Raw genomic sequence first — 20351 nt, forward strand, 5'->3', positions numbered from 1 at the left:
TTAAAACCCCTTGAACCCTAGGCCTATTTTGAGACCTCTGCTCGAAAATGTCATACCCAAACTCTAGAGCAGGGGTGGCCAACCAGTCAGAGACCAAGAGCCACATTCTTTACTGTGTTACTGCAAAGAGCCACATCATACACATGAGCACACATGAACATCACCCTATCCCTTCCTCACATACACACACACCTTTGCTCAGCCAGATTTATTGTAAAGGTCACACACCAACATGATAATGACAGAATTTGACTCCTAAGACCACAGGCCAGTCATTTTCAACAATGAACATTGTGTGCACTGTCTCACACAGACAAACTCTCAGTTCAACCAAGTCCACAAACAAAAATATAATAATTTACAATAGTGTTTTTCTTTTACTATGCATGTTACTTAGTGGGACTTCTAGCATTCCTTGCCTTGAACAATCCTCTTCAAATCTGGCTTGTATTCCGTTGTTGCCACTCGAAGCAATTCTTTCACATGGGTGTCAGTCAGAACAGATCGATGCTTTGATTTCACGTGTTTCAGGGTAGAAAACAGACTCGCAGACGTATGTTGACCCAAACATTGACAGCATCTTAACGCAGCCCGTTTGACATTGGGGTATTTTTTCATTGGCACACTTTTCCAGAACTCAATGGTCCCGTCCCTTAAAGCAGGTTTGAGTTGTTCCTCCTCACAAAGATCGATCATCTCCAACTCAGCCGCAGCCTCATCTGTGACTAGCGGGGCTTTCAAACAGTCCGTCTCGGCGTTAAATGGGTCGACGAGTAACGTAATCTGTGGCTGCACATGCGCGTTTGACGAAAATACCGTATTTAACTCAAGCGAAGCGAACACGCACATTAAAAACACACAAATACAAACTTCGATATGAACGTAAGAGCCGCATGAAACCGGGCAAAGAGCCGCATGCGGCTCGGGAGCCGCGGGTTGGCCACCCCTGCTCTAGAGAGTGTAAATCTCTAACTACAAGGTCTATTTGAATATTTTAAATGGCAAAATAACACAAATAAATTTGAGCTTTGTTAATATGTGTACATATCATTGTATATGTTACTGGTAAATGCTGAAACGAATGTTACACACAGCTCAAATTGAAAATGTTCAGGTTCGCCTTTTTGTTTTGTGCCTAAAAAGCACTTTTATTGATTTTAAATGATGCACAGGCAGGCCTAAACTCTCCCAAATCATATCACAACATGTCAGCAGTCCTTTGAAAAAAGAAATTGGCTTTGATAAAGTGAAGTATGCCTGAGAAATCAAGGTCAGCTGAGGTCAGCCAACGTCAATTCTGATTTTGGAAGTAGCACAAATAGCTGTTTTATTGGACTTTTATATACTTTATAACTTTATATTTCACTTCTTTTATCACTAATAGTGTTCAGTCTATCTAATACAGCAGTTTGGCATCATTTTGAGAGCTTTGGCTATATAAAAACCTGTAAAATATGGCTCATTTTCGTCAGAATATGAGTTTTACGTGATATATTTGAACCTCACACAGCCTGCGATCGGCCGATTTGCGCAATTCCTACAGATTTGAACCCGGCAGAGTCTGGGCAGTGTAGTAATTTGTTCTTTGAGTTGTTTGACCGCATTTTAAGTCAATAAAATAATCAAAAACCGTGATCCGCCCCCATGGCTCAAACCCATTGGCCCAGACTGAAATAGGTCAAATTCCTACCCTACGTTAGATTGAACCCAAAATGTCTTCAGGAAACAGTTCAGAGCCGTCACAGGATGTTGATAGAACAGTGGGACCCGGGGAAATATGCCTTTTTTTACATCAAAACAGCACAAAGGTAAGGAGTTTATGAAATATTAGCGGTGAAGCGGTGTGTTGTTCTGGTGCTTGTTTGCTCACAGCTCTGGGGTGGTTTCACTTAGATAAATAGTGAAGATATCTTTGGATTCAGTGTGTTATTGGCGTGTTTTCTGCTATTTCGGTTTTCCGTGTTAGCATTTAGCTTCTTCTTATTAACAACTACCGGAATGTGTGGTCGGCTCAGCCATGGCGAAACAAGAGTGATATTGTGGACATTCTTTTAGTTGTTTATTTGAGTTTGTGTAGAATTGTGTTTGGAGTGTGTACACTGGATTGCAGGATAGTGTTGAACAGAATCTCTTCGTTAATTTGGTATGAAGCATTAATAATATTTTTGTATGAAAAGTCCATTCTACGACATTTGGAACAGAGCCTCGTAACAGAACGGGAGACCTTTTGGGCGTTCTCGTGTGCAAGAGGAATGGCAACTTTTATTTATTTAAACTTAAGCTGTTACATAAAACATATGGCACGGCAGACTTTTGCATGACTAAGGTTTGTGCTTTAATGCCATTTGGATTGTTTACATTTAGCTATTAATCATTTTTGAAGTAGTTACTTCATGTGAATTATTTGACAGCTAATGATTAACAAAGTCTGGTAAACCTAATGTGTAGCAGGTTGCTGTCGGGTGTACAGGCTGTGTTTGTCTTCCTTTATATGGCTGGGGACAGAATAATCTACCAAAATAAAGGAAACACCTAGTAAAATAAGGAACACAAACTATAAACCCTGATGGGGAGCAGTTTCCTGAAATATCTGCTCAATGCCCCAGGGGCGCAAGTTAAACACTAGTTTACACAATGTGATTCCGAGCTATCATTATATTCGCATAAAGCATGCAATTTGTAATGGCAGAGGAGTTGATGGCATCTGTCAAGTTGTCATGTATTTGCCTCTGAAAACAATAATACATTCTCCAATAAGCTCAAGCAAAAGTAAAGTAATGAATGTCATCATGAGTGTGGACGTTTTTTACAACATATTTTATCTCTGGCTGTATGGGAGATCTTGGGACACTGCCAAGAATCAGTGTTTCCTCTATCAACAAACCATTAGATGATGGAATTTGTCATTTTCTGCAAGTCCTGTAGGGTTGCGTACTGAACTATGTACTTTTAATGGTACTGACTCAATTGTGTAGGTACTAATTAGTACAGATTTAGGTCAAATTAATTGGTGGCAAATTTCGGTGGCCTACCTGAGAGCACATCTGGGTGAGAGAGTATAGAGAGAAAGAGAGTCTGCAGCTTGTTAAAGTCATAGTGTGTCAGGGCAATGGTGAGCCGAAAGTGGTTGCAAGTGTGGTTACTTTTCACAACTTGGCCTTTTTTTGCAATATTTGTAATTTGAAATGCAAAGCTGTTGACCACTACACCCATCTTGGCATCCAACGAAAAAGATGACATGGGAATATTGGCCAGGGTATTGGTTTGCAGCACTCCTCCAGTTGATCCGCTTGTTGCGGGGGACTGTGGATAAGTGGCGAGCAGGGCCGTCCTTCAATCAGAGGAGCGGTGGTTCGATCCCCGGCTCCGCTAGTCACATGTCGATGTGTCCTTGAGCAAGACACTTAAAACCCAAATTTGCTCCTGTAGCTGTGCCTACTGTGTGATAAGATCTGAATTGTAAGTCGCTTTGGATAAAAGCGTCTGCTAAATGACTGTAATGTAATCCACAGCTAACCATAAACAATGCTAGAGCATTCTAAAGATATGTTGTGTATTTGGACAGATTTAGATTTCAGTTGTACAATACCCACAAATCATTTTTGATGGTCTACCTTCTGGTCAACATGTTTCTGTAATTTTACATCCACTGTTAAAAACAAGCATGGAGCCAGTGACTCACTGCCCAGACACTGATTATGATCCTTAAAGTTGCCATCCATTTTCAATGTAACAAAAGCCTGAAAGAGTTTTTGCTTGAAACCAATTCAGATGTGACAAAACTAAGAAAGTACAAATCCTAAACTTGTACAACAAGTGCCCACTGTATTCTAGACGTCAGAGCTGGCATTCTCTGCAAAGACTATTATACCTAATTGAGCAGTATGTGAATCATACTGTATTTCATCATCTATTCAGGAAGATTTGATAATGTTAAGAGACTCATGTGCTCGTTGAAGAGATAAAAAAGTTGAACATAATCTGTTATGTGTTACAAAAGACAATGCAGTTGTGTTCTTTCAGATGCCCAGGGAATATGATTGTCTGAGAAACAGCAAAGTGAATCTCAATATCAAGAACACATTTATCTCTACGAGATGCCAGAGGCTAATGTGTTTATGCAAAACTGCTAAGCAACAACAACAACAGTATGCTACTTTTAATATAATCAAAGACTACACTTATTAATCAGAGTATCAAAATATGAATGTAAAATTAGCAGAATGCTAAATGTTAGAAACTGCGAGAATATTTATGAACTTATGAATGATTCTCTGTCAAAATTAACAGGGGGAGGCATGTCGAAACAGCTATTTTAGTTTCTCTCTCTTTCTCTCTCTTTACAACCATGAATCAATATTGATCTCAAGGTACTGATATGAGAGCGCATGCCTGGGATCAACTGAATTCAGTTCTAAGACCTGTAACCTACATTCAACTGCCAGCCGTATTTGACACAAATTGTACGGAGCAAACCTCCAAGTTAAAAACTTGCAGAAAATAACTGCATGACTAACTGCTAAAAGCGTAATAGCTCATACATGAATCCAGGAAACCAATTTGTGTTTCTTCAGGTACTTATTTACTTTTAAGATGATTATGCATGGAACTCATGTGGATTAACATTACACAACCCACTCTCCTGATGCAAGCTCTCATGAAGGAGAAAAACACATCCACAAAACCAGACCACTACCACTACCAGCAGTTCAACAACATTACTAAAAGAAGTAATGAAACTATGATGACATGACGAAGAAGAAACCACCACTTTGTATGTTATCTGCAGAACATTCGTGGTCATTGCTTCACGTGAACACATGCCATATTCCAGTAAGTAACTCATTCACCTATGAGGACCGATCATCTCTGAGACTGGAGTTTGATCTCAAATATACAAAGAACCATTGGATGAACTGTCAGTCTGCAGGCAAGTAGCATTACTGATCCCACTCTTGAACATGGGTAAGTGCATTTCAGGAACATTATCAAGTTGTAGTTCGTATCATATACTTAAAAAAACAAAAACACCTGTAAATTCTCATTTGCTATAGAAGAAACTGTATCTTTTTACATACCTGACGAAAATCCATATTGTTTAGCACAATTCTTCGCTTGTTGAAACTGAAGAGGTTTCTCATGTTCATCTCTTTCTTACATTTTAGGAACCATGCCATTGCATTGTGTGTGTGGAATATTTGTATTCCTCAGTGTATGTCTGATTTCCTTCACACCACCTTGCGATGGAGGAAACATCCTGGTGTTCCCTGTGGACGGCAGCCACTGGATCAATATGAAGATCCTGCTGGAAGAACTTCATGCCAGGGGACACAGCATCACTGTGATGAGGGCATCCAGCAGCTGGTACATCCCAGAAAAGTCTCCTCTCTACACATCCATTACCATGGAAATTAATGAATGTTTAGAGGACTTTTTTGGCGTGTACCTAAAGGAGACTATGAGGGTATGTCATTATGGCTTATGTATTTGGTCCCACGTGGGTCATCTAGTCATTCAAATATTAAGATTCTCGCTTTTTCACCACTTTAAAAATAAACATTTTTCAGGCGCAGAGAGAAGGGGCTTCAGCACTTACTTTCTTCAAACTCACCAAGGACTTCCTCTCTATGATCTCTATTGCTCATTCAAAGTGGACTGATACCCTCACTCAAATCTTTGACAATGAACATATGATCAAAAGCTTAATGGATGCCCAATATGATCTTGTTCTCACTGACCCAGCTATAGCACCAGGGATCATACTAGCCAAGTATCTCAAACTGCCCATGGTGCTCAATGTTCGCTGGATCCCTAGTGGAGAGGGCCACTTTGCGATAGCCCCCTCACCACTCTCTTATATCCCAGTGCCAGGATCAGGCTTAACGGACAAAATGAATTTCATCCAGAGGGTCAAGAACATATTTTTCCATGGCATTGTAGTGTTCCAGCAGAAATTCCTGGTGGGGCCGAGCTATGACCCCATCTGTGATAAATACATAGAGGGTGGATGTGACGTCATCTCGCTTCTTCAGGAAGCAGACATTTGGCTGTTCAGGTCAAATTTTGTGTTTGAATTCCCTCGGCCCACAATGCCAAATGTCATCTACATCGGAGGGTTCCAGTGCAAACCAGCTCAACCTCTGCCAGCAGACCTGGAGGAGTTTTTTCAGAGTGCTGGGGAGCACGGAGTCATCGTCATGACTCTGGGAACATTGGTGAACGCTTTGCCCAAAGAGGTTGCTGATGAAATCGCCAGTGTCTTTGCCAAGATGCCTCAGAAGGTAACACATGCTCATTAATTGACTTTTGCAATAGCATGGCATGTTAAAAAAACTGAAATTTAAAATTGCTACTTGTTTGATCTAGAGAGTCTTACAGATATTTAGGCAGCAATAAAACCATCATTAAATCCATTACATTAAAAGCAAAATTAAACATGAAACAGACAGAGGCATTCATAAAAAACCTTTCCGCATGGAATTTGTCAAAAAAGGAAGTTATAGCCCCTGACAGACGTATAAATATAAAATAAATATATAATAAACGTAATAGACTTTGTAAATAAAGAACACAGGGTGCAGAAATGTAAACATCATCATATTGCATATCTGCTGGTGTACAGGTATAGAGTAAATTCCTAATGATTTCATTTTCTATTTAGGTGATATGGAGGCATAAAGGGGAGCGTCCCTCTACTTTGGGCAACAACACCCTGATAGTGAACTGGATGCCACAGAAGGACCTCCTGGGCCACCCACAGACCAAAGTGTTTGTAGCTCATGGAGGAACCAACGGAGTCCAAGAAGCCATTCACTACGGGGTCCCTGTCCTCGGTATACCCTTGTTCTTCGACCAGTATGACAACCTTCTACGCCTGCAGGAGCGAGGGGCCGGAAAGATCATTCAGCTAGCTGATGTTAACGGCCACAGTTTTGAGGAAGGTATTCACGAAGTGCTCCATCATGACAGCTACAGACAGAACATGCAAAGATTGTCAAGTTTGCACAGAGATCAGCCGATGTCACCCATGGATCAGGCCATCTTCTGGGTGGAATATGTGATGCGCCACAAAGGGGCTCCTCATCTGCGAACAGAGGCCTATAAGATGCCCTGGTACTCATACTATTGTTTAGATGTACTGCTACTATTGCTGACTGCAGTGACAGTACTGCTGCTCTCTACTTTGACTATTTTCAGGTTCCTGTGCTGCAGAGCTAGAAGGACGACCAAAACCAAACAACACTGATTAAGGTCAAATTGGTTTAGAAATATGCTACAATGTGTTCTCTAAAGTGTTTTGTTTAGACAAAACATATATCATACAGTGTCTAATTTGTATCTATTTATCATTTATGGAGTAAAATTATAATTTGTCATATGATTTAGCCATATTAAATATAGATAAATTTAAAGAGATGTATCTCCTCTACTGTTTCAGAACGAACTGTCAAATGTATTTAGGCAGATTAAGATTTCAATTGTAAAATACCCACAAATCATTTGTTATAGTCTGATTTTTGGAGAGTCATTTTGCAAGTGTATACCTGCTCTCTCTCAAACTGAAAAGGGAAAAAGCAAACAGAGGAACCTGTGCCTGTCGAACAGAAGTGACATTGACTGAGGTTCCACTTATCTGACAAAAAAGGGGCCACTGCGTGGTTTTCCAATGGAGTTCCCTCAATGGTATTTCCCCACTCACAATAACAGTCCATCCAGTGATGATTCATTTTGTTAAATATTTGTACTTTGGTCAGTGCTCTTTCCAACAGATAATGAAAAGCGTGGTTGTCAATCCAAAAAAGTTTAAGGCAACCAATATTCAACCACATTTTTTTCTGTTGTACTTTAACTTTTGTCTTCTTCAGGTCATAGATTAACGAAAAATAACGAAATTGTGGGTTTCATCCTCCTCCAGCTGACTTGCAAGCACTTATCATACATGGAGAAAGCCTTCATTTTTAGGAAAATAAATGATATGTAACATGTTGCTTCTTTATTAGTGTGTTTTTATTTATTCATTAGATACTTTTAATACAATCAAAGACTACACTTATTAATCAGAGTATCAAAATATGAATGTAAAATTAGCAGAACGCTAAATGTTAGAAACTGCTCGAATATTTATTAACTTATGAATGATTCTCTGTCAAAATTAACAGGGGGAGGCATGTCGAAACAGCTATTTTAGTTTCTCTCTCTTTCTCTCTCTTTACAACCATGAATCAATATTGATCTCAAGGTACTGATATGAGAGCGCATGCCTGGGATCAACTGAATTCAGTTCTAAGACCTGCAAACTACATTCAACTGCCAGCCGTATTTGACACAAATTGTACGGAGCAAACCTCCAAGTTAAAAACTTGCAGAAAATAACTGCATGACTAACTGCTAAAAGCGTAATAGCTCATACATGAATCCAGGAAACCAATTTGTGTTTCTCCAGGTACTTATTTACTTTTAAGATGATTATGCCTGGAACTCATGTGGATTAACATTACACAACCCACTCTCCTGATGCAAGCTCTCATGAAGGAGAAAAACACATCCACAAAACCAGACCACTACCACTACCAGCAGTTCAACAACATTACTAAAAGAAGTAATGAAACTATAATGACATGACGAAGAAGAAACCACCACTTTGTATGTTATCTGCAGAACATTCGTGGTCATTGCTTCACGTGAACACATGCCATATTCCAGTAAGTAACTCATTCACCTATGAGGACCGATCATCTCTGAGACTGGAGTTTGACCTCAAATATATAAGGAACCATTGGATGAACTGTCAGTCTGCAGGCAAGTAGCATTACTGATCCCACTCTTGAACATGGGTAAGTGCATTTCAGGAACATTATCAAGTTGTAGTTCGTATCATATACTTAAAAAAACAAAAACACCTGTAAATTCTCATTTGCTATAGAAGAAACTGTATCTTTTTACATACCTGACGAAAATCCATATTGTTTAGCACAATTCTTCGCTTGTTGAAACTGAAGAGGTTTCTCATGTTCATCTCTTTCTTACATTTTAGGAACCATGCCATTGCATTGTGTGTGTGGAATATTTGTATTCCTCAGTGTATGTCTGATTTCCTTCACACCACCTTGCGATGGAGGAAACATCCTGGTGTTCCCTGTGGACGGCAGCCACTGGATCAATATGAAGATCCTGCTGGAAGAACTTCATGCCAGGGGACACAACATCACTGTGATGAGGGCATCCAGCAGCTGGTACATCCCAGAAAAGTCTCCTCTCTACACATCCATTACCATGGAAATTAATGAATGTTTTGAGGACTTTTTTGGCATGTACCTAAAGGAGAATATGAGGGTATGTCATTATGGCTTATGTATTTGGTCCCACGTGGGTCATCTAGTCATTCAAATATTAAGATTCTCGCTTTTTCACCACTTTAAAAATAAACATTTTTCAGGCGCAGAGAGAAGGGGCTTCAGCACTTACTTTCTTCAAACTCACCAAGGACTTCCTCTCTATGATCTCTATTGTTCATTCAATGTGGACTGATACCCTCACTCAAATCTTTGACAATGAACATATGGTCAAAAGCTTAATGGATGCCCAATATGATCTTGTTCTCACTGACCCAGCTATAGCACCAGGGATCATACTAGCCAAGTATCTCAAACTGCCCATGGTGCTCAATGTTCGCTGGATCCCCAGTGGAGAGGGCCACTTTGCGATAGCCCCCTCACCACTCTCTTATATCCCAGTGCCAGGATCAGGCTTAACGGACAAAATGAATTTCATCCAGAGGGTCAAGAACATATTTTTCCATGGCATTGTAGTGTTCCAGCAGAAATTCCTGGTGGGGCCAAGCTATGACCCCATCTGTGATAAATACATAGAGGGTGGATGTGACGTCATCTCGCTTCTTCAGGAAGCAGACATTTGGCTGTTCAGGTCAGATTTTGTGTTTGAATTCCCTCGGCCCACAATGCCAAATGTCATCTACATCGGAGGTTTCCAGTGCAAACCAGCTCAACCTCTGCCAGCAGACCTGGAGGAGTTTGTTCAGAGTGCTGGGGAGCACGGAGTCATCGTCATGACTCTGGGAACATTCGTGAACGCTTTGCCCAAAGAGGTTGCTGATGAAATCGCCAGTGTCTTTGCCAAGATGCCTCAGAAGGTAACACATGCTCATTAATTGACTTTTGCAATAGCATGGCATGTTAAAAAAACTGAAATTTAAAATTGCTACTTGTTTGATCTAGAGAGTCTTACAGATATTTAGGCAGCAATAAAACCATCATTAAATCCATTACAATAAAAGCAAGATTAAACATGAAACAGACAGAGCCATTCATAAAAAACCTTTCCGCATGGAATTTGTCAAAAAAGGAAGTTATAGCCCGTGACAGACGTATAAATATAAAATAAATATATAATAAATGTAATAGACTTTGTAAATAAAGAACACAGGGTGCAGAAATGTAAACATCATCATATTGCATATCTGCTGGTGTACAGGTATACAGTAAATTCCTAATGATTTCATTTTCTATTTAGGTGATATGGAGGCATAAAGGGGAGCGTCCCTCTACTTTGGGCAACAACACCCTGATAGTGGACTGGATGCCACAGAAGGACCTCCTGGGCCACCCACAGACCAAAGTGTTTGTAGCTCATGGAGGAACCAACGGAGTCCAAGAAGCCATTTACCACGGGGTCCCTGTCCTCGGTATACCCTTGTTTTTCGACCAGTATGACAACCTTCTACGCCTGCAGGAGCGAGGGGCCGGAAAGATCATTCAGCTAGCTGATGTTAACGGCCACAGTTTTGAGGAAGGTATTCACGAAGTGCTCCATCATGACAGCTACAGACAGAACATGCAAAGATTGTCAAGTTTGCACAGAGATCAGCCGATGTCACCCATGGATCAGGCCATCTTCTGGGTGGAATATGTGATGCGCCACAAAGGGGCTCCTCATCTGCGAACAGAGGCCTATAAGATGCCCTGGTACTCATACTATTGTTTAGATGTACTGCTACTATTGCTGACTGCAGTGACAGTACTGCTGCTCTCTACTTTGGCTATTTTCAGGTTCCTGTGCTGCAGAGCTAGAAGGACGACCAAAACCAAACAACACTGATTAAGGTCAAATTGGTTTAGAAATATGCTACAATGTGTTCTCTAAAGTGTTTTGTTTAGACAAAACATATATCATACAGTGTCTAATTTGTATCTATTTATCATTTATGGAATAAAATTATAATTTTTCATATGATTTAGCCATATTAAATATAGATAAATTTAAAGAGATGTATCTCCTCTACTGTTTCAGAACGAACTGTCAAATGTATTTAGGCAGATTAAGATTTCAATTGTAAAATACCCACAAATCATTTGTTATAGTCTGATTTTTGGAGAGTCATTTTGCAAGTGTATACCTGCTCTCTCTCAAACTGAAAAGGGAAAAAGCAAACAGAGGAACCTGTGCCTGTCGAACAGAAGTGACATTGACTGAGGTTCCACTTATCTGACAAAAAAGGGGCCACTGCGTGGTTTTCCAATGGAGTTCCCTCAATGGTATTTCCCCACTCACAATAACAGTCCATCCAGTGATGATTCATTTTGTTAAATATTTGTACTTTGGTCAGTGCACTTTCCAACAGATAATGAAAAGCGTGGTTGTCAATCCAAAAAAGTTTAAGGCAACCAATATTCAACCACATTTTTTTCTGTTGTACTTTAACTTTTGTCTTCTTCAGGTCATAGATTAACGAAAAATAACGAAATTGTGGGTTTCATCCTCCTCCAGCTGACTTGCAAGCACTTATCATACATGGAGAAAGCCTTCATTTTTAGGAAAATAAATTATATGTAACATGTTGCTTCTTTATTAGTGTGTTGTGCCCTGTTATACAGGTGGCAAAGCCATTTCAGACTAATTCCATCACAACACTTTGACCTGCACTTTCACCCCAGAAATGTGGATGTTTAGACTGATGATATCTAGAAAAATCCTCATCGCCTCCAATACAATAAATCCAATAATCATTAGCATCAACGTGTAAGGAAATGTTTATTGGTGGAGAAACGGACTGCCAGATCGACGCCTACTCCACTTAATGTGGAGATTCATCGTGAAAATTTGGTTTCCAACAATCAAAGTGCTGAACATGCACCTGCTAATACAATTGTTTCATATAGAGAGTGATGGAGATATCCTAAACTATCAGAAACTACTTTTTAGCTTTGTGGTGGAGGTCACTTTGCTTGTGCTATGAGAGAAACTAAAAAAAGGATTGTCTAAATGACAGTAAGCTACTCTGTGTAGCTCTTACAGGCCACTCAACGTGACCGCAAGGATACTGACTAAAGTTGCTCCACCATGGCTGGAGGCAGTCTTACCAGAAATCATATCAGAGGAACAAACTAATTTCATAATCCATACATTTTAATCCTATTGCCTACTTGCCTTCTTATTTAAACATTTATTTTATTGTAATAAAATATTTGTCAGCCTTACAAGACATTTTAAATTATTTTACTTTATCTATTTAATTAAATGAGGCAGATTCAGCCAAAAGCTACCCATTCCTCTGCAGTTCCTGGACATAAAGACATTACACATTCAGTTAAAGAATAATCAATTGCCTAAATACACTCATTCACACAACTCACACAACTGGTTTCATAAAGAAAACGATAATGCAATTTGGCAATGCTGTATCAAGACAGAGAGTAAAACTAAAACATGAGCTGTAACTTGAAAGTGGAGGCGACCAAGTCGCTGAATAAACAAATTGCAGGTAAAAAAACTTCTCCTCATTCATTTGTCCATTTGCTCTTATAATCTGAGTGCTTCCTGGTTCCAAGCCATTTTCTCATACATCATGTGTGGGGCTGCAGAGACTCCTCACTGAAGCATGAGCCAGACATCTCTGGGTTTCCACTTGGTCATTATTCTGTCCAGAGCCCTGCTGAAAAATGAAAATGGCTTGTGCAGACTGTAACAAAAATAACCCTTCTGATACTTTAATGCCAACTTTTATTTATTTAAACTTAAGCTGTTACATAAAACATATGGCACGGCAGACTTTTGCATGACTAAGGTTTGTGCTTTAATGCTATTTGGATTGTTTACATTTAGCTATTAATCATTTTTGAAGTAGTTACTTCATGTGAATTATTTGACAGCTAATGATTAACAAAGTCTGGTAAACCTAATGTGTAGCAGGTTGCTGTCGGGTGTACAGGCTGTGTTTGTCTTCCTTTATATGAATGGGGACAGAATAAACTACCAAAATAAAGGAAACACCTGGTAAAATAAGGAACACAAACTATAAACCCTGATGGGGAGCAGTTTCCTTGAAATATCTGCTCAATGCCCCAGGGGCGCAAGTTAAACACTAGTTTACACAATGTGATTCCGAGCTATCATTATATTCGCATAAAGCATGCAATTTGTAATGGCAGAGGAGTTGATGGCATCTGTCAAGTTGTCATGTATTTGCCTCTGAAAACAATAATACATTCTCCAATAAGCTCAAGCAAAAGTAAAGTAATGAATGTCATCATGAGTGTGGATTTCAGATGTACAATACCCACACATCATTTTTGATAGTCTACCTTCTGGTTAACATGTTTCTGTAATTTTACATCCACTGTAAAAAAACAAGCATGGAGCCAGTGACTCACTGCCCAGACACTGATTATGATCCTTAATTAAAGTTGCCATCCATTTTCAATGTAACAAAAGCCTTAAAGAGTTTTTGCTTGAAACCAATTCAGATGTGTCAAAACTAAGAAAGTACAAATCCTAAACTTGTACAACAAGTGCCCACTGTATTCTAGACGTCAGAGCTGGCATTCTCTGCAAAGACTATTAGACCTAATTGAGCAGTATGTGAATCATACTGTATTTCATCATCTATTCTGGAAGATTTGATAATGTTAAAAGACTCATGTGCTCGTTGAAGAGATAAAAAAGTTGAACATAATCTGTTATGTGTTACACAAGACAATGCAGTTTTGTTCTTTCAGATGCCCAGGGAATATGATTGTCTGAGAAACAGCGAAGTGAATCTCAATATCAAGAACACATTTATCTCTACGATGCCAGAGGCTAATGTGTTTATGCAAACCTTGGCAATCAATTATGTCTTGCTTGCTATTCTTTGTATTTATATCAATCCGTATAAATGACATCATCTTCTAAAGTAAAATCAATGCCAGTGAGAAGATAAACCAAAAATGACTGGAAAATCCTATAATTTCTGAAAATAGACCATATTACAACAATTTCCCTTTCTTAAACCATCCAAAAACAGATGCCTTGAAGCAAGCAGTGGCTGGAAAGGAAAGGCTTCTTTGATAAAGCACAAGTGCATATGTTTTTGGTTATGAGATGAGGGAGGTTGTTCTGCTAAATCCAACTACTGTACAAGCTAAATGACTTATCATTCGGTGATATACTGCTTGAGACTCCTGAGCTTACTGATGACGGAAGCAAAGCTGTTGGCAATGTTCCAAGGTAGGAAGGCGAAGTGAGGTGATTTACGAACATTCAAAAGAAACACGGACGAAGAAAGAAACAGGATTTGTAGCATTGTATGACCAATGTTACTTTTGTGGATCAAATGAAAATGGGTCAAAGTTAATGTTATTTTATGAATTAGCATTCCATTACCAAGTCACAGTAGTTCACAAAAGTAATGCTCTATTGCATTGTGTCCCTCATTAACGATCTATTATTGACAGTCAGTGTCATATTTGTTTACAAATACGTAAACAATTGTTATAATAAAATACACCGTGATTCAAAGTTGTTGATTCAATACAATTGTTTTTGCTCAGATGGAGTTTCAATTTAACTCAGACAAGATGCAGTTAAGATATTGTAATTCTACATTAATTATAATTATTTTGACTTACAAAATGAATGTTTTATTGCCTTGTTGTTGACTGGGACAATACTTATGGTGTGTTTAAATCCACTATTTATCATTGCTGACACATTTTTTCTTTTCTATTTTCTCCTTCCTCTCAATTCAAGTGTATCTTTGCTTCAGTTGAAGCCTTTGGCCAGGATGAGTTAGTTAGTTTGGAAGTTGTAAATGTTAATGTTGTTGCTTGCTGCAGAGTCCATGCGTTGGCACACACTTTTTTAAGTTGCCAGAGTGATTCTAAGCTTAAGTTTGTAGTTTCTTTAGAAATTGATAATTATCTTTCCACTGTAACTTAACACCATTGCCACCCATTGTAACCAACATGAATTCAAACTGACCACAGCTGCTATTCTCTGCCAAGGAGGAAATTACAAACTTTTAACAGTCACATTTCAACCCTAAAGAGGAGTGAGTGTTTCATACACAACGGTCTTTGAAGTATCTATAAACCTCAAACAGTCCTTTGCATAAAAGGGCGAAAGAGTTACAATTAAAACTGAATGGAGAAATAAAACGGAAGAATTTATGCAATTCTTTCTAGAGTGTAAATGCTTAAATCACATTTTAATGACATCGTGAAACAAGCTAAACAGTTAAATCAAGTCTGTTTATATTTCAACAAAACTAATCTGAATCGGTCCAACAACATACTCAACTACAGCTGAACAGGCTCATGTGGAAATGCAATCGCTGAATGTCTTCAATGTGTTGTTGAAACTTTCAAGTTTCCTCTTTTCAAGTCAGATACAACAGTTCCAAACTTACGTACCACCATTGTTTTGCAAAAATGTGTTCTGGCAGATAAACTGCATTGTCTTCATTGTCTCAGAATAAATTGAATCATGGTCAAGGACAAAGCTGAAACTCAACATTTACTGCAATCCTACTCGTGTGAAAAATCACGTAGCTCTGATTAGCTGCTCACTGCACAACATACAATTTGTTCTCCACATTGATTTTGCCCCGAGGGACGCCTCGACTAGTCCAGACAAAAGGTCAGACACCTTAACATCTGCTGTAGGAACAGCCTATACACACAAACATAAAACAGGTGCTGCACATGTCTCTGTCTTGTCACTGGTTTTAGCAACTGTTACAGAGAGCACACAGCCTTCCTCTCTCTGTGTTTTATCTCTCCCTCCCTCATTCTGTTTTCTGTCTCTTTTTTGTGTCTTTCTTCCTCTCTGATTTTGCACCCCCTGTTTCCTTGGAAAATCCTTCTTGTTATCATGGTTAGTAATGGATGATGTCACTGTACATGTTTTGTGTTAGATGCCAGGCAAAGACGGACTGTGAATGCAGGGAAAGCAGATCCCTTCACATCATTAAATGCTGAACTTTGAATATGAATGTACGTTGGCAAAATCAAGACTAGACAACTGCCTAATCATAAAGGAATGACAAAGTTAAAGAATTGACAAAAACTATCCTGTTGTATTTTATTGTGTTAGAGAGAAAGTATTGCTACTGCACCTTTTTAAATTTACTGCAGCTGCAGTGGATATTCTGTAACTGGAAACAAGGAATTACAGCTGGTGTTTACCTTCATTTGCCTTGATTCTGGGCGGCATCAAACCTCTGATTTGAACTAAACCGACATGTTTATTTATTGACATCGCCGTAATTATCTGTACTGAAAACCATTTAGGATGTTAAGAGGCATCATTATTCATCTTGGCAGCCTGTTGCTTGCACTCTTAATTCGCTAAAAGAAATAAAACGAAAATAAAATGAATTTAATAAATTAGCTGCTACTACGCAAACACTACTTTTCAACTGGAATACGGCAAAATCCAGCAAGTGTTATTGAGTCAAAGCTTAAGTTTGTGTGAGTGAATTGTATAAAGCTATATTGCTCCATTCCTCTTCTCTTTTAGCAACACTGATGTAGTTCTGCACAATTTTCTCATCACTCAACACCACACACACACACACACACACACACACACACACACACACATAAAAAAGCCTCTTTGGCTTGTGACCCAAAGGGGATCTGCAAGGCGTGACATCAATTTCTCCACAGATGCACAGATCAGATGAATTGCTCTCTCTACGAAGGAACTACTAGCCAGAAGCACAAACGGATCCGCTGATCTGCACAGCAAATCCTGCTCTGCTTCAGCCGGGCGTTTGCACGTGTTGCTGTCTGTTGAGTCTTGAAAATCACAGTCATACTTCAGCTATGTGAAGTTTTCCCATATAGAGCCCATCATCCATTCCACTTGTAACACTGAAATATTATTGTGGAAAACATATTGTAATATCATGGCAATCATTGCAGAGGAAAGACAAAGGTAAAGGCAAAGATAGGCTCTAAAATATAAATAATGTACTGTATGTGGACATAACATGTCTGTGGGGATGTCATTATAATGATTATTTTATCATAAGATCACTTCGACCAGAGGTTGCTAAAGTCTGACATGTATCTGCTATGCAGGTATGATGTAGATTATTGATTAAAAATATACAATATGTCATAATATAGATAATATCTGCAGCACAATGGTTTACTAATGCACATCTATCTCTTTTTACATAGTTCGCTATAGAATACAAAATCCAAACATTGTCTGAGATCAGTGGAACTAGAGTTGGATTTAGAGTGGTTTAGAAATGTTTCTCACAGTACATCGATCATGAAGTGAATCCTCAGTGGCACTTTCCTCTTGTCTCTGCAGAGACTTCCGTCAATCCCTATACATTTCAGATCCATAGCTGTGGTCAGCTGGTTTTGATTTAGAGTTGGTGCACACACACAACGAAGCTGTCTGGCACTGAGCATGGACGGGAAGATCGGCTGAGACTTTGGGTCAAATCCTGGGAGGGGATAGAGTTTCGTAAAATGTGTCCAAAATGTGTATTCATCGGGGGAATTAGTGGCAGTAGAGGAACCACTTCTCCCTAAATCTATATATATATATACTGTATGTCACAAGGTCACGGTATAGTCACTAAGAGGAGTGATAATATTTGCTAAAAAGTTGTGAAAAAAAAGGAAAACATAAAGGAATAACCCCCTCAGCTGTCAAGGCATTACAAATATATAGATAATAAAGAATATGCTAAACTACAAAAAACATTACAGAGGAATACAAACAATCAGTGTCACATGCAGTCAATATTGGTTTAGTTAAAAGTTAATATTTAATTCAATAGACATATTCTCACTTCCATTATAACCAATTTATTCATTAGGTTTATTTCCATTCCTTTTTATTTACTCATTGTGCTCCTTTATTATTGCAAAGATCTGTGGAGGACTGTGAGTTCATACTTGGCCAAGATTGGTTCCTGGAGCAAGATGACATGATCTAAATCACATCAATTATTTTGGCTCGAATGTGTCTTTGAGAGTTTCATCCAACGGTTATATTTCTTTGATTGTTCGTGACAGAGTGAAACAATAAGGCAATTATGTCATCCCTAGAATCTTCACAGGGAACTATTGATTTCAAAACTTTGGCTCCAGAGAATTGAGACACTGTTCATCTGATGTTAGTATTACTCAAAACAGGTCGTGTCTGTAATGATAGGTGAAGCCTGAGACTCTTAACCCAGTGTGCAGCTATCAATTATCTTTATTTTACAACTTTTGGAACCTAATGATTGAATAACCTAAAAAGGGCTATTCAAGGGTTCATACTTGGAAAGTTGAACCCGTATGCGCAGATTTACAGGCGTCTCTCTCCCTATGGAAAAAAAAGCATTTTTGGGCCTAATGGTATCACATAATAGACCGGGATTGTGTAATTCCACCGTTTGGCCACTTTGTTAAATTGGCTTCAAAACCAAGCACTCTTAGAGCAATGGTCGTCTGATTATTTCTTTGCTCTGAGCAGTTGTGCCAGCAAAGACTTAAAATGGTGTGGTTTTTGCCAACAATTACAAATTACATGTTAATTAGTGACATTAGGCAATGTTTGTTACTCTTGAACAGTGTCATGCTTGCTGTTTCCAGTCTTTGTGCTAAGCTAAGCTAAATGGCTGTAACCTTATCAGAGATATATCAGGGTGGTGTCAATCAAACTCTCCACCAGAAAGCATTCTCAAACTGATTTCCTGTCCTGACTTCCTGACTTTGTCTTATTACTGAATTGAGGCAAAGAAGAGATCACCATTTGCCTTTTGCGTGTTTACATAATGCTCATGTAAGTCACTGCTTAAATTTCTTAGTTGTAAAGAGCTGGGCCTGGATAAAGGTGGAGGTCTAAACAGACGTGAAGGGAGAGCAGTACAGCTCACATGCCCTTGTTGCTGTAGTAATGAGAGAGTGTTAAGGTGCCTGAACCTTCATTTCAGCAGGTTGCTAATGCAGAGGTGTGTATAGATTACAGCTATTATTTTACTCTTGATAAGCTACCTTAGCCAGAGTAGATTATCATTTTCATTTAAATAATTATCATTTAAGAACTGGATTGACTGCATATTAATTGCAAATAGAAGATAGGTCACAATCCTAACAGCTTTACAGTAACAGTAGAAGTTAATATGAAGCCATACATTAACAGGGTTCAATGAAAACTAATCACTTTATTTTTTTACAAGCGATGGTTCTCGCTACTCTTGATATCTTTGTTTTTATTTGACTAAAACTTTTGAAAATGAGACCTCGGTCTCAATGGATTTTGTCTAAATAAAGGTTAAACTAGAGCTGAAATGCTGATTAATAACTGAATAATAAAATGTTTTTACTTACTTTATTTGTTCAAAGTAAATATTGTCTTATCACTTAATTTTCTTCTCAGAGTACACCTGAATGCTACATTTTAAAGATCATATTTAAAATAAAATTCTCCCGGGGAACCCCCCCCCCCCAAAACAAAAATGGGAGGCACCTGAGCTACATTTCCAGTGGCACAACGAAGGGTTTCAATACTACATTTATGTGATATTTCCATTTTTTTTGTCTTTTTAATGAATTAGCAAAAACATCTTAAATCCTGTTTTTGCTATGTCATCACTTCCTGAATGCACTGCATCTAGCACCTGTATCTACCTTTAAACATGAGAGACATAGTTATTTTCTGACTGTTATACTGATTCTTCTACACATCTACAATGACTCCAACCACCAATAAAACAATGACTCACAGTAAACAAGAGTCACTTTGGAGATTTAATGGAGAATCAATTTGCATTTTTAAGAGAGCAATGGATAAACAAAGAACTAGATGAGGCGAACACAATAGTGAACTTGAGTAGTTAATAACCTTTGTGTTGACTGTTTCAATGGAAAATAGTGCAAAGACTCCAAGCTTCTGTACCCACGTGCTTCATGTGCTCACCTAGTAAGCTGACGTCCTATCATGACCTCTTTTCGTCACCTTTTTATCAGCACTCTGTGACGTTAAGCCAGCAGTCCTCGTGCAAACGTCTACTCCCCTCTGCTGCAGTTAACTCCCCTCGGCTGCTGCTGCTGACCTGGAAG

At 38.7% G+C, this 20351-nt stretch overlaps 2 protein-coding genes across 2 annotated transcripts; both read left to right on the top strand.

Moving 5' to 3' along the window:
- Positions 1 to 5170: 5170 nt before the first annotated feature.
- On the top strand, positions 5171 to 7246 carry LOC306705465 (UDP-glucuronosyltransferase 2C1-like; the record flags this gene model as incomplete). Its single annotated transcript, XM_079172230.1, has 3 exons — positions 5171 to 5464; positions 5568 to 6281; positions 6662 to 7246. 3 exons carry the CDS (start codon positions 5171 to 5173, stop codon positions 7244 to 7246), a joined length of 1593 nt encoding a protein of 530 aa, XP_079028356.1.
- Positions 7247 to 9039: 1793 nt separating this feature from the next.
- Positions 9040 to 11115, top strand: LOC306705464 (UDP-glucuronosyltransferase 2C1-like; the record flags this gene model as incomplete). Its single annotated transcript, XM_079172229.1, has 3 exons — positions 9040 to 9333; positions 9437 to 10150; positions 10531 to 11115. 3 exons carry the CDS (start codon positions 9040 to 9042, stop codon positions 11113 to 11115), a joined length of 1593 nt encoding a protein of 530 aa, XP_079028355.1.
- Between the last annotated feature and the right edge of the window lie 9236 nt (positions 11116 to 20351).

This window comes from Pholis gunnellus, assembly GCF_910591455.1.
Source record: "Pholis gunnellus genome assembly, chromosome: 13".
Lineage (NCBI taxonomy): Eukaryota > Metazoa > Chordata > Actinopteri > Perciformes > Pholidae > Pholis > Pholis gunnellus.